Source organism: Podarcis erhardii, assembly GCF_964252035.2.
Source record: "Podarcis erhardii genome assembly, chromosome: 9".
NCBI lineage: Eukaryota > Metazoa > Chordata > Lepidosauria > Squamata > Lacertidae > Podarcis > Podarcis erhardii.
In genome coordinates, this window is record NC_138512.1 from 3327872 (window position 1) to 3343155 (window position 15284).

General features: G+C 42.2%; 1 protein-coding gene and 1 long non-coding RNA gene across 5 annotated transcripts in view; both read right to left on the minus strand.

Moving 5' to 3' along the window:
• Positions 1-749: 749 nt before the first annotated feature.
• Positions 750-15284, minus strand: part of LOC309350038 — a 191364-nt gene continuing 176829 nt past the window's right edge. The window contains exon 2 of the long non-coding RNA XR_014160277.1: positions 750-1364. This is a non-coding gene — a long non-coding RNA (uncharacterized lncRNA). The remainder of the gene's footprint in view (positions 1365-15284) is intronic.
• The window catches only part of SLC2A9 (solute carrier family 2 member 9), a 98385-nt gene continuing 83850 nt past the window's right edge, over positions 750-15284 (minus strand). For all 4 annotated transcript variants that reach the window (XM_081876331.1, XM_081876332.1, XM_081876330.1 and 1 more), the window contains 3 exons: positions 14287-14362; positions 8989-9116; positions 750-3976 (listed from right to left, as the gene is read on the minus strand). In XM_081876331.1, the coding sequence (XP_081732457.1) occupies positions 3722-3976; positions 8989-9116; positions 14287-14362 (459 nt within the window). In that variant the 3' untranslated portion in view covers positions 750-3721. The remainder of the gene's footprint in view (positions 3977-8988; positions 9117-14286; positions 14363-15284) is intronic.

A 15284-nucleotide genomic window follows, 5' to 3' on the forward strand; every position in this document is an offset into this window, starting at 1 on the left:
CTTCCTTGGTGCTGGTGAATTTGTTTCCATCATTATTAACTTTCTGGGGGAATTTGAAAACATTCCCTTTTACCCGTGGCAACCCTAAGATCACTGGATGGAAGAATACTGTTAACTGTACCTCTTTTTAGATGTTGTAACTATTTTTAACTATTTTTAACATGCTGTGTGTGTGTGTGTGTGTGTGTGTGTGTGTTTGCCACCCAGGGCTCCTTGGGGAGGAGGAGTGCAATACAAATTTAAACAATGCCACCAGTAACCTATACTAAGGTGAACACATTAGGAATGGGGAGCATGATTTCAGCCTTAAAGTCTTGGTTTTATCAAGTCCATGTCTGACTGTCACAGTAACTGAATGCAAAACCAAAAAGTCTTAATAATATAAGAACACAAACAAATTTATTATGGCATCAGCCTTTGTGGGCTAGAATCTGCTTCATTGGGTGTGTCAAGTGTTATCTGCAGCCATGTGCATATAAACACACATGCACACACACCAGGATGGGGTGAGGGACACTAAGACATGAAGTCAAAGACAAATGAAATGTAGGAAGTACAAAACACTGGCAGTTCAACTGCAGTCTGGGTGCATGCAAAGAATGCACAATGAGCCTTCACAACTGCAGAGTCTTTTAAAGTGTCACTAAATGCCTTGCTGTTTTTTCCTCCAAAACAGAATGGAAATAATTTAAAGGTGTGTCAAAGGAAAAAGGAAAAACAAAAACAGGAGAAAACATGCACCATACAAGTGAAAATTAGCAGTTATACTTTAATGTTTTCTGGATTACATTCATATAATAACCTGAATCATACATGTAATATTGATCAAATAAAAATATTGACCCAATCATTTTTGGGCTCCAGTGCTACGGTTTTAGTTGGCTCCTGAGTAGCCTGGAAGCTAAGGAACAGAGAAAAATCAAAAAGCTGAACGGGCAGAATCCTGTCTGCTCAAAATGCAAGTCTTACCGAGTGAAATGGTGCTTACTTACATGTAAGCAGAGATGTCGGACTGTAGCCTTTCAGAATTTTGCGAAAGATAACCAAACATAAAAAACAAACATTCATTGGTTCCATTGTGGTCTATTAAGCACACCCGACAAGAATACCCACAACACATTCGTCCCTTTTTGTTGAATTACATCAGCAAAAGAGTAAAACCAAGTAAAGCTGCAGGCTGCCTACTCCACAGGAACAGGATGAGACCTTAGAAGGTTCTCTATAGATATTGGGTATTTCCAGCATACCCTAAACTTGAACATAGCTGAAATGTGTAGCAAAATGAGTAACAATGATTATTGGGAGTCTGTGAAACTCTTGCTGGTTGACCTTGGACTAGTCACACTTCTCTGAAGTCTCTCAGCCTCACTCACTTCACAGAGTGTTTGTTGTGGGGGGGGGGGGGAGGAAGGGAAAGGAGGTTAGCCACTTTGAGACTCCTTCGGGTAGTGAAAAAGCGGGATATCAAATCCAAACTCTTCTTCTTCTCCCCCCCCCTTAATTATCTGGACTGCCGCCTGGTACCTACCTGGTCAACTCTAGGGCAATTTGTGGGGAGGGAGCATTCACAGGGAAGTACAGAGTTTGACAAGGTACGGCACCTTGCTTTAATCTAGCTTCCCCACAACTATGGGGAAACAAAACAATTAATTTGACCTGGAGGAATGAATGGCTTTCCACGGACCACCAGCATACCCAGTACAAGACTGCCAGTTGAGTCTGGTAAGGGAATCATCTAATGTTGGTAACTGATGCTGAAGTTGGCACGGCCAGCACAGCACCAACACCCATTAAAAGTTGGGCAGCTGCCCAAAGCTTTGGGAAATTGAAGAATCTGCTGCAAGCCCTTACCTGCCAGCTCCACTTCTCTTGGGAGAACAGGTTTGTTAGTCTTTAGGGAACTGAAAAGGATGCTACACACTGATTTCAAATGAGGCTTATCTATTACCCAGATAAGTTATTTTTTTACCATTGATCTTACCCCTCAACAGCATTGCTGTATTACAAAACCTAATTACCCCAGTGGCCTTAAATAGATCCAGGAATCTTAATATATTGGACACACATTTCTAATCAAGGCCCCAACCTAGTCACGCTGGGGCTGTTTTGAACTCTCAAGGCTCAAGGCATACCAGGCCCCAGTAAATGAACAAGCCCAGCACTGACAACACACACACTCTAAAAACAACCATAGATGGATGGAATGAAGTTCCAGCTCCAATCAGCAGTACTTTTCAAACAGGATGAATCTACTACCATCATCCTAGTTTTATATCAATATGATTCAAAGGAAGACAATACAAATTGAACGTAAAAATAATCAGAAGTCTTTCTCTCTCATATACAAACCACTTCCTTGGCAATGCTATTTAAGGCTAGGGACACACCTTTCATCTAGACAAGGCACCTGTTGTGGCACCTTTCTTCTGAAATGCTGGGCTTCTTAGATCTTGTGTCTGTTATCAAGCTTAATATATGATCTGAGAAATTCACAAAGCCTAAATCAGATACACCGCAATCATGAACTATTTACATGATTAAACCTGGACTGGCTCAGGCTGAAGATAAGTGCACACACTATACATTGCTGGTTAGATTTCAAAATATATACAGATTCAGTTGGTTTTATTTACAAAACAGCTGCCACTTCATGAAAACTATTCTGATACACTAAAAGTTCTAATATGGCTTGAATAAAAATAGCCCACAAAAGCAGAGTGGGGCCCTGATTTCGTTTAAAAGTAGGAAATGACACGGATTAAGCAGGTGGTAAAAAACCTGAGATTGAAATAATTCCTTAAACATGAACTTGGGTGTAAGAGTCCAAGAAATCCTTAGCATGCACAGTTCAGATAAAGTCACCTGTTTAACAGTTCTTCCTTGAACACGACTACAAGCTCAATCAAGGAGGTGAGCAGCTGTTGATCAGATTGTATACCATCAACATGGGAAATGTCACTTTTCCCTTAATGGAAGCACCGGAGTAACTTTGCATCTACAGGACTTCTGTGGGAATTACTTTCAGAGTAGCTGATCTCCCCACAGAACATGCAGCTCCACACTATAGAGAGGCAGCAGGAAGCTACTGGCTGCAGCTACCACCTCCCAGTAGCCAGGCAGCCAGTTCTCACAGATCAAATTAATCCTTGTCTAGTGCCTTTGAAGCTTCCACTACAGCAGATTCTGCTCCTTCAGATTTTGAGGGGACACTGGAAAAATTACCAGGAAACATTCAAAGGCTTCTTGCCCCAGAAGTGGCAAGTAAGTGGCCAGGTCCAGTGGACAGTATCAGCAGCAATGAAGCAGAGTGGTGAGTGATTCCTAAAAGGGCCCTCTGTGGCAAACTCCAGAGCCTGGAGCAAGAATGATGGACCCAGCCTCCTATCGCTGATAAGCATGGAAGGTCCGAAACTGCAGCCAATTGGAAATGCTGGCGGGCCCTTTGACCAACTGCTTCCCACTCACCACCCTCTGCCTCAGAAAAGAATTATCCGTTTTGAATTTGCATACATTTAAACGAATCAATGACCAGTTTCACTTCCTTGAGCAACCCTCCTCTCCATTATTTCCTTCTGTTAATTTTGATTTATACTTTGCCGTCTCCTATACCACAGATCAACCCTGGTTATGACCACACTGAGATCAAAAAATTGTCTAGGCTGAAGGAATGATTGTGGTTATCAAGACATAAGATGCAAAAATATTCCTATTAAAAATAATTTTAGACTATCCTGTTTTTGGATTCTCCATTTTCCAGTGTAGAAGACAAGTTGTGCTCTTGTTCTTGCATTGATTTGCTCTTGGCTTCAAACTGGTCCATTTCACGGATTTCTAAAGGTGCCTTCTTCCCGGCAAATGCCTGGTTGATTTCAGCAAGAGTCTTGTTTTTTGTTTCAGGCAGAACAAAGAAAAGGAAAGTGGCACCAGCAAGACAGACGACAGCAAACACCAGGAAACAGTATGTCTGCAAGCCTTCCTGAAAAAACAAAGCAAAACGGACACCCCACCAGCATTACTAATAGTACAAAAACCACAAACAGAAATCATTTTGAGAACATGTGAGGGGTACAATATAAATAAAAGAGCACTTCCTTTTTTAATTAACAAGGAGCCACCCCTACACCTCAAGTCTGAGATTAGAGCTTCTAGCGCAGAGACCTCGACTCTAGAAAAGGTTCAGCCCCAGCTTCCTCTCATTTTAGAAACAGAGTCCTGTCAAAAGCCACGAGGCTCTTAGCAACAAGACCTATAGAAAATCACCCAGGAGTGAACTAAAAGGTAATTAATGCAACTAGTTTGAAATAGCTGTCGTTATTATCAACCACTGACTGGTAGAAGCCATGCTCTTTTAAAACATGAATAATTCAATTATGAAGGAACCAACCAGGCAAAGCTTCAAGCAAGGGCAATCGTAGAATATTCTGGGGCACTCTAAGGTTTGCCACTGAGTTAGCAGCCAACAGGGAGCCACAACAAATCACAGCTGCCTTCCACTTATGAGATGCACAGCTGTAGTGAAATGTTCCAGTTTTGCCACCCTATTTAGCAGTGGCTAAGGGGGGAAACTTCAACTATTTTTGGGGTGAAGTAACATTTGGGATGTGTGTGAAAATTACCAGTGCCCTCCTGATCCTTCATGCTGCCAGCTGACATTTCAAAAATCCCCACAATGCCCTGGAACAATGTGAGGTCATGTCAGCTTTTTATTATCTTAGGTTGTATCCAAAGCTGCGTAGTGTCAGGTAGCTCACTGGGGCAAGACGGTTTGAGCATATGACACCGATCCTGGTCCAGTTGCACTGACTGCCAATTAGTTTGCAGGCCCAGTTCACAGTGCTGGTTTTCACCTATAAAGCCTTAACAACTCAGGACCACAATACCTCCAGGACCGCCTCTGCCCATATGGACCCTGTGATCATCATCTGAGGCCCTTCTTTGTGTGCCTCCTCTGCAAGAGGTCCAGAGAGTGGCAACTCAAGAACGGGCCTTTTCTGCAGTGGCTCCCCACTTGAGGGATGCTCACCCCATAGAGGCTCACCAGGCACCTTCACTGCATATCTTTAGGCACCGGCAAATGCACTCCTCTTCTCCCAGGCCTTTGGCTAATTAAGCAACGGCCTTTTATGTGTGTGGTGGTGGGGTTATTGTTATTGTTTGTTATTATGCTACGTATTTCTGTGTTAATTTTATACTGTAAACTGCCCTGTGGTCCCCGTCCTCCTCTTGCAGCGTCCCACCCCCCCAAAAAAATATCTGTTCTGGAGGATGCCCCAACCCACTGGAGCAGATTTTGAAGGTGCACACAGAGCGGGAGGAGGGCAACAATGAGAGAAAGACGTGAGTGAAAGTCTGTCCCACTCCAACAATGGCAATGATGGATACAACCCTCTGCTGGCAATTTTATGTTATTGGCTGCCTCAGGGGCCTGATTTTAGGTAGATCTGTGCAGGTGTTGAAGTTGCTGCTGTGAGCGTGCATTTTAAGCCTGTCTATAAGTAACACAAATGCAGATGTATCAAAAATAATTGGGACTTGTAAGCCCAGAGGAAACCAGATAGCTGACACAGAAAGTCAAAGAGTTACCCAGTTTATACCACTACTATGTGGTATACAGCACTCCTACATTTCTGCATCATGCCGACTGTGTGAGATTGAAGGAACAGGACTCCTGGGAAAGGGAGTCCTGGTCCATTAATGCATTGGGGGAAGTCCTTCCTGAAATTCCCTAGAGAGCATCTGCATCTGACGCTCTTAGAACCACTGTCCAATTGTGTGGTGATGGTAGGAACTAGGGAGAGGGCAATTTATAAAGAGTTGGCAAGGGAGATGTTCCGTCTCTGTAACCAGATTTGTCATCCTCAAAATGTTCCACACTACAGCTGACAGAATGTTCTACCCATGCTGAAATACAGCAATGAGCACGGAACTACATTAATTAAGGCAGCAATCCCTTGAAAAGAGTAGGACTTGCTTCTGAAACACGCATAAGACTTCGCGGCAAAACACGATCACACGGGCAGTCCTACTTTCACAAGTTTGTGGAATTACAAACTTTTAGGACACTGACCAAATGTAGATCCTTAGAGGTTCCTTGAATTCTTTTCATAATTCACAGGGGGGGGGGGAGTGGATAACCTGCTTCCTTTTTGCAAAATGAAAGTAATCTTTAAAGCAAAATTCACCCACTTTTTAAAATGGCAGATTTCAGCAGTGAGCATCTGGTGCAAAAGGCGCCTTATTACTCATGCCTGGATGGTGTTCCATTTGCTATGGACTATAATTTGCAGGGCCAGACCTTTAGAGACCCTAAGTGCTGAAAATATGATGGTGTCCCCATATAAAATTAAACATAAAACAATACTAAACCAGAAAATAAAATTACGTAGTAGAGTGTAAGAAAGTCTAAGTTCTGTTTTTTGCCCATGAGGATTAGTTTGATGCATTTTTTAAAAGTGAAAAATAAAATTATGTCAAAAACAATCTCCTCAATTTTTTGGTGCCGCTGCTTTGCTGGCGCCCTAAGCATGTGCTGTTACTGGGCAATCCAGCGCTGTCTACATGGCAAAAAGGGAAGAGAAACACATTCTCACGCACTTTTTCACTTTCAGGGAAAGAAAAGATCTCAATAAAGAAATCCTGCGGTGGATGAGAGAAGAAAACATGTGCAGAAAATGAGGTGTGAAGCAAGCTGTTAGTGCTTGGAGACAGATCAATAATAATGCAGAATTATAAAACATTGCAAAAACCATGCTATATCCTGCTCTTCTGCAGCTTATACAAAAAGAATAAGCAGAAATGTTAATGTGTCTATTTAATGGACTGTATATTTTTGCATTGCACTTGCTCTTACTTCACCTTCTGACCAAACTATGCAGTTTCAAAGACTCGCTTGTGAAGGAAGGCAATAACCAAGAGATACCCAGATGCCATAGAACAGGTGCCCTCACAAACCAGGGTTCCTGCTGCCATCTAATGATGAGAGACTGAGCCTATTTAACTCCTTGTTGGCATATGGAGACTTAAAAAAACAACAATCACATCAGGAATGTAATGATGTGAACTGCCCCTTTATTTATCTGACCATTAAAATTGTGTTTTGGCAGATAACCAGTTTGAGGGGCTGAAACTCGCCATGTTGACACATTTTCAGAGAGAGACTGAAATACATTTGTGACTATGAGCTCATGCTAAACTCTGATCCTTTGGTTTTCATAGATGCTCAGCCCATCTCTTCACTGCCCACATGCATCAGGATCAAAAGAGCCTTTATGCCTTGGGCAGATACACCTTTAAGCAGGATAACAAAGAAATGTAAATATTCACTAGTTCATGAGACCTGAGAGTCCCTGGAATGTACTGTCAGGATTCATCACATCAGTTTCGATCTCAGCACAAGCTGAGCCTATGTATTGTTAGCAAGAAGCTCAACCGTTAGTGGATCCGAGAAGATCTGGAAAACTGACTTATTACTTTTCCTGTCTCTTCTGAATAAGAGCTGGGTCAACATGCCAAAATGAATCCTAATTGCATATAGGTATAAAAATCTTTAATTATTTTACTTTTGAAAAACAGGATCGGGCAATGGGTGCTTCTTCTGTCTTGTGTCAAAACTTTGCTCTTAATAACTGGGTTTTATCTCAGCAAATTTAAGATATGCTACTTGGGTTTATGCCCTCCTTATCTGATAGGGATGACAATGTGTATCTGATGCGCAGGACCAGTCCAAGACATTTTGGCGCCTGAGACAAACCACAAAAGGAGTCCCCCACCAGGAAAGAAGCGGTGAGTGAAGATCTATATCAGGAACGGAGGGCAGAGGAATAAAATCAACCTTTATGTGATGGTTGAAGTGGGAATCAAAGGTTGTTGCGGTGGGAAAAAAGGCCCAGGAGACCCTGGAGGTCAGCCCCCAACATTTCCTCCCTAGGGCTGGAAAGAGACCAGTAGCATCTCCTGTTTCCCGACAGACAACTGTAGAGGGGAGGCATTGGGAAGGAGGCTGATCCAGTCTCCAATGCCGGTGATGCATTCTTTGGAAGCCAGATCAGCTGCCCCCATGGATCCTGCCACCTGAGGCAGTCGTCTCCCCTTGCCCTGCTTAGGGAAGCTTTTAATGTTTAATAGACAATTGTATTTAATTATTCTATTGGAAGCTGCCCAGAGTGGCTGGGGGAACACAGCCAGATGGGTGAGGTATAAATAATAAATTATTATTATTATTATTATTGTTGTTGTTGTTGGCCCTGCTTATCTGATGCTGACATGCGTTCCTTCTGTGGGGTGATCACAATCCACCTTCCTCCATTCCAAGAAGCAGCCATGCATGGAGCTGTGGAGCTCAAGGAGCTGGTTTGAAGTATATTTAGCAGTATTGTCCAACAGTAGAACAGATTTGAAGTAATCCATAAGACGTCCTTAAGGACATTAACTCAATGAGTTAATTGTACTTTTTCCCCACTGAAACCAGCGGGTCTTATATTTTGTCTAATTTGCCTTATTGATTTCAATTAAACCTAAGTTTGGATCCAGTCCTTTGTCACAGACATCCAAGTATTCTGTGCAGCCACAAGGACTAGACACTCTAAAAACAGTACTAACACTTGAATAACAGTGTCCAATATTTGGGAGAGGAATGACAAAGGCTGGCCACCTCCTTTACTCTACTTGGCAACATACAGAAGCTACAAATGTGGTAAATTTAAATCATCCTCCCTTGTGGAGGCTGAGCTGAATCAGTGGTGAATCTCAGCAGCCATTCTGTTCAGGGCATCTTCGCTTTCCTTTAGACTTTTTAGACCTGCTGCCTTTAAAAGCTGCAGGGCTGGGGCTACAAACAACCGGACAAAAGAAGGCCATTGCTACCTTGTATGGATTTGGATTTGGTTTCATTCATTATCCTAAGGTCTTCGGGTTTACGGTGAGAATTAAGGCACTTTCCATTTCTGGCAACAGTCCAAACAGCTAAGTTAATGTTAAGACTGCTCATACCTGAATGTAAGGGAAAAGAAGTCCAACAGCAAAGTTACAGAGCCAATTTGTTATCCCAGCAATCATGAATGCGGCAGGCCTTTGAGACTGAGCGAAGAACTCTCCCGTAAGGACAAACGGGATCCCACCTGCAGCAAAAAAGACAAGGGTACGATGATCAGTAAACATGTCTCTAATCTGTAACCCCCCCCCACAAATTTTCATGTTTCAGCTCACCATCTCTGACTTCTTTTCACTAAAATACCTTAGTAATAGGCTTGGCGTTGGTGCAGAAACAGTATCATTTATATCCCATGTGTGGTCTGAACAAAGGGCCATCAGAATGGCTAACAAAACACCTTAAATCATATTAAGACTGTTGCATTGGGGGCTAAAAATACTAGCTAAAATTCTAAAGCAGTGGTGTAGTTTTAAAATGACATGACATGTAAGGAAAACTGTGATCCTTTTCATATTAGGCCCCTCTAGCCCTGCTGGGGCCCTGCTCTTCTAAAACCAGCTGAGAACATTAAAACTTTGATTCCACAGTACTGTAATGTAAATTTGGGGAAAATACGTTTAGGATTGCAGCATTCAGTCAACAACGCTTCCCTTTTACTTTGCAGTATCACACATCAACTGTCAAAATAGGGTAAAATTTGCAAAACAATGCGTGGCTGAGCACGATGATAGTGCCTTCTGAATGGGTTAACTGCATTAGGACTGAGGTCTTGTCTTCCCTGAATTTGCCACCTCATTTGTCCATTTTTTTGGAGGATAGCAGGGAAAGTCTTGGAGCCCTTTCACTGCCTTCACAGGCTACAGCAGCAGTGGTTCCATCTCTCATTCTCTCCCCACCCCCTGAACAATTTGTTGCTGCTGTTTGCAGCAGCTGCTCGTCAGAGGGTCGTTCGGAGGAGGCTTCTACAGGGAAAATGGAGACTGTAATGGGGGGGGGCTCCTCCCCCTGAATGCTTCACAGAACAATGCTATTTCATGATGTAGTTCTCTGATTTCAGGAGCATTCGGGTGGTCACTGGGTACGACAAAGAGTTCTGCTGCCCCTACAACCAGTAGCTAAAGTAAGTTTAAAAAGAGGAACTGTTGCTGCTGCCAGGTGCAAAAGTAAGGAATTGTAAGGAATGCAATGAAATATTTCAACCCCAAATTCAAAGTACCCTCTTTTTCCTCCCCTCCCCCCACTTCAAATTTTGAGCTGAAAGTTCTGCTTGGAGAGCTTTCGGTTCAGCTTCACTTAGTGCCATTTTGCCAAGGTAAATGGAGAATCTTATTATACATCATATACAGGAATATGTCAAAATGCTTTCCCCCCTATCTAACCAAAAGCTGAGCTTCCTTCTCACATGTGTATCAGTGACCTTCATTAGGTTTTCTCTTCCTTTGTTTTATTCCTACCACCTACTAGCTTGAAACATGGACGCGCGCGCACACACACACACACACACACACACACTTTTCAACGATTACATAAGGATTGCATATTATAAGTTCCAATTGCAATAACTGCAGTCTCCACAGTGTCGATTATTAGGGTGGGTGATACTGATTCACCATTCTTCTAAATTATGCGGTCTCCCACTCAAAATGAGCCACATATGATCATTAGATCAAGAGGTTTGTGCAGACACATTTTTAAAAGCTAAAACACTTATTTCTTTCTTTAATTTTGTTCCAATCATTGGAAGTTACAGCGGAAAGCTCTCTTGTAGGAGTCTTATAGCAAGATGGCTTCAAGATGAGTTCACAAAGTTAATGCAGCAAACATAATTATCAGAGTGATTCACTTCAATCACATTGTCTTTTTCAGTATAAAGTTGAGCACAATGGAAAGAGGAACACAAACCGAGGCTTCAAGGAAAGACAATCACGTCAATTAGGCTGCAGCTGTCATAAAAATATCTGATTTTAATTGTAAGCCTAAAATTCAAAGCATTAAAAAGACAAATGCACACAGAAGATAAAATGTGCGCCATTTCATTTGCTGTTAGCTGCTGGGTTAATTTATTTTAAGATAACATGAAGTTGTATATTTAGTCACTGAGCTGGTTTGCACAACACACCGTGGCTCGTGGTTAGAGAGGAGACAGCTTCACTGCGAGCCTCAGTTTGGATGTCACACTATGAGTAAAACACCAGGAAGCAGCAAAACAGCGACAAGTTCCTTTTTGGGAGCTCCCAGGTTCATGTGGTCTTGCTAAGCCAAAGTTTGGTTAGCATGTCATGCAAACCACGTCACTGCAACAGATTTATAAATATCAATATCTGAAATCTGCACATTCATATAGTCAAAGATTGGTTCATACATCATCTGAGGCCCTACTTTCTGTGCCTCCTCCATGAGAGGCAACACGAGAACCTGCCTTTTCTGTGGTGGCTCCCCGTTTGTGGAATGCTCTCCCCAGGGAGGCTTGCCTGGTGCCTTCATTACATATCTTTAGGGAAGATGAAAACATTCCTTTTCAACCAGGCCTGTCGCTGATTAACATTCTATGTCCTTTCAAATGTGTTTGTGGGAGGGGGGAATTATGGGTTTGTTTTTTGTTCTTGTTTTTATTATGCATTTTGTGTTTTTATTTTGTATTTTTATGCTGTGAACTGCCCTGAGATCTTCAGATGAAGGAAGTTATACAAAATAATAATAATTATAATAATCATTAAATGATAATAATAGATGATGATAATAATATATAATAATAATTCCTTTGGGGTGGATTTTTAAAACTCATAAGTTCTTTATAGATCTGCATAATACTAAGCTCACAGGTGACAGTGAAAACAACCACCATTATTGATGTATCAAAAAAGAAAAGAGCAGCTTGCCTCCTATATCATAGATGTTGCTATGAACTGCTTCCTAATCACTGCATAAGATGCCTGCCAGGTATAGGGACCCCTGACCATTAGGTCCAGTCGTGGCCGACTCTGGGGTTGCGGCACTCATCTCGCTTTATTGGCCGAGGGAGCCGGTGTACAGCTTCCGGGTCATGTGGCCAGCATGACTAAGCCGCTTCTGGCGAACCAGAGCAGCACACGGAAATGCCGTTTACCTTCCTGCCGGAGCGGTACCTATTTATCTACTTGCACTTTGACATGCTTTCGACCTGCTAGGTGGGCAGGAGCAGGGACCGAGCAACAGGAGCTCACCCCATCGTGGGGATTCGAACCGCGACCTTCTGATCGGCAAGTCCTAGGCTCTGTGGTTTAACCCACAGCGCCACCTGCGTCAGGCCAAAAGCCCATGTTCTCCATATTCTTGTTCCCAGATTGGCCAACCAGATGCCCCTACAGTAGGCATGTCGAAAGTCCATTTCGGGGGCCTAATCTGGCTCGCTGGTTGATTTAATCTGGTGGCAAATTAAACAACTTTGGGGTAAAATTGTAAAAAAACAATTTTGGTCGGCCCTCACGCATGTTCACATCATCAAATCTTGCCCTCTTTGAAAAAGGTTTGGGCACCCCTCCCTACAGGAAGCAAGACCTGAGTGAAACAGCGCTCTCTCCGTATATGTTGTTGTTGTTTAGTCGTTTAGTCGTGTCCGACTCTTCGTGACCCCCTGGACCAGAGCACGCCAGGCACTTCTGTCTTCCACTGTCTCCCGCAGTTTGGTCAGACTCCCCGTTTATAATTTCCAGTAATTAAGCGGCAAATAAATAAATAAATAAATAAATAAATAAATAAATAAATAAATATTGTCTTTAACTGTAGAAGCAGAACATTGCCACCATGATTATCAGCACTTGATAGCCTTATCACTGTCTAAAAAAGTTTTAAAGCCATATAACTATGTATTTTCCTTAGCGATAGCTAGTCGAGCAAGAAAAATAGCAAAGTTTTCACTCTGATATATCTCTGCTCAGATTGCTTCAAAGTGAGCGCAAAACACATTAGGAAGTTATGACTGACAGAGTCGTAATGGGATAAAAGCTGTGCACCAAAATAGACTACCATTTGGAACAAAAGAGAGAAAACTGTGTATTTGCTTTTTAAAACTATGAAAGTTCTAAACTGTAGCTGGCATTAAATGATAAAATAACTTTCAGCAAGGGATTGAACTGCACTGTCAAATGTATTTCTGCAGGTTCTACTAGAAAAGTGTGCGCTCACATTAACATGCATACTTTTTGCACCTCAGGCCTAAGGTTGTTCACGGTCCAGTTCCTACCAATATAAACTTCAACTACCTAAATGCATAAAAACATAACTTCCTCAAGGGACCATTTTACACCAAGTCCAGGCAGCCTCCAGGCATTGCTTCTTTTACCTGAACTACAGCCAGAGCTGGGTGCAAAATAATCACTTGGAAGATACGAAGCTGCCTTATACCAAGTCAGATCATTGGCTCATCGGAGTCAGTAATCTCTACAATGACTGGCTGTGGTTCCCCAGAGTTTCAGGCATGGGGATATTTGGGGGTGAAGCTAGATGCAAATTGGTGGTTGGGGGGGCAGAGTCATACTGCTCCTCATGAGGAACTTGTAGATACAGATCTACACCTGAGGTCAAAGACTCTCTAACATCCTAATTTAGAAACTATATATAGCCATTTAGTTGCTTTTAACATGTGGTAAGCTTCCCTAAAGCATTGCGCTTAGGCTGAAATGGTGGAGTATGAATCCTCCTAAACAAGCATGTTGTTGATTGCTAAATGAAATTTCTGTTGCTAAACTGAGAGTCCAAAACCTTTGCCTATCTGGGGCAAATCATCCAGAAATCCACCAGTAGATCTATCTTCTTTCTGCCCAGCCCCGATTTATATCAGATTAAAATTCATTACTGATGTCTTGTGGATTATTCCATGAAGTACATATAAATTACAGGAGGGTACTCAAGTTTGTCTATAAGTAGAACATTGGGTTTAGGAACATTGGATATCATCCAACACTGTGAGCAGAGTTCCGCTCATGCAACAGGACTTCCTCTTCCTCTCCTCTCCCCTCCTGCCCCAAAATCTGTTCCAGAAGGTCTCCCAGCCCTCCAGAGCACATTTTGATGGTATGCAGGGGGCTGTAGAGAAGAGGAATTGGATACAACCCATTGCAAGCTTACAGCTAATAGAGGGAAGAACTCACAGAGTTAGATCGACGGTGCCTTCCAGTGCTAACCTAGGCAGATGAAAGTATCTACAACACACCATACTTCATATTGTCATTATAAACACTGAATTCTCGTCTGTTTCACCACTCCCACCCTGATGGACATTCACAGGCTAAAACAGGAAATATACTGCCCCTAGTACAACAGACTTCAGCATGAGTGGATGATAGTTCACTTAAATGCATTTGAAAAAGAATCGTTACCTGGTCCAATACAAAATGATGCAATTATTGCCAGAATGCAGACTATACTGAGGTATCGAAGCCAGACTGCTTGATCCTGAAAAAATACATTGGAGAGGTATTACTAATGTGCAAAGTACATAGAAGTACTGGTTATAGTAAGTGCAAATAATCATACAGGTTTTCTGTACTCTTGGATTCTGTAGTCATGCACACAAAAATGAAAGATCTATAGAAAAAGATTACTAAACATATAGTAATAATATACTGGTATGTTTTAAACAGATTTTATATATGTGTCTTGTGCTCATTGGTATTTTTATTATCAATTTCTCTATGTTTTTATTTGAGTCCTGTTCGGGGGAAAAGATGGGGTATAAATAAATATGTATTTATAATATATAATAATAAAAAAGATGAGCTCCTTGGTTTGCAAAGTAACACAGACCCTAAAGTGTGGTGATAGGAGGTTTATTGTTTCTGTGCCAGCGAATAACTACTCAAAACGGCATTCACAAACTAATACGTTCCTATCATGTCAGAAAGGCATGCACTGCTACAAATAAACCCAGTATATATCATTGGGTTTAAGAACTCTTTCCACTTGACCGCTTACTTCAGTAACAAAAAAGCAGGAGAAATGGAAATACTGTATGGATCATTCTAAGTCTCAAAGTAGAGATTCTGGCATCTCAAGTGGTGGGAATGAGTCTCCCAATCTCTGCTATGCTGCAGACTGAAGAGCCATACTTCCAGCTTTGGCCACTGTATGGGTGGTGACCCATACAGTGGCCAAAGCTGGAAGTATGGCTCTTCAGTCCAGCCATGACCTGAGGAACCAAGAGCAGTCTGCTTGGGTCTAACTCCAGGTTGGGTTCTTCAGCAACTCAATGGACTGAGAACCATATGGACGACCTTGCCTCACCTCCCTCCACAATCTAGTGCTGATCCCCAGCCTGTCTTTGACTATAGTTTTTGCCTGTGGCACCTGCCTAATTTGATACATGACCCCGTGTCTG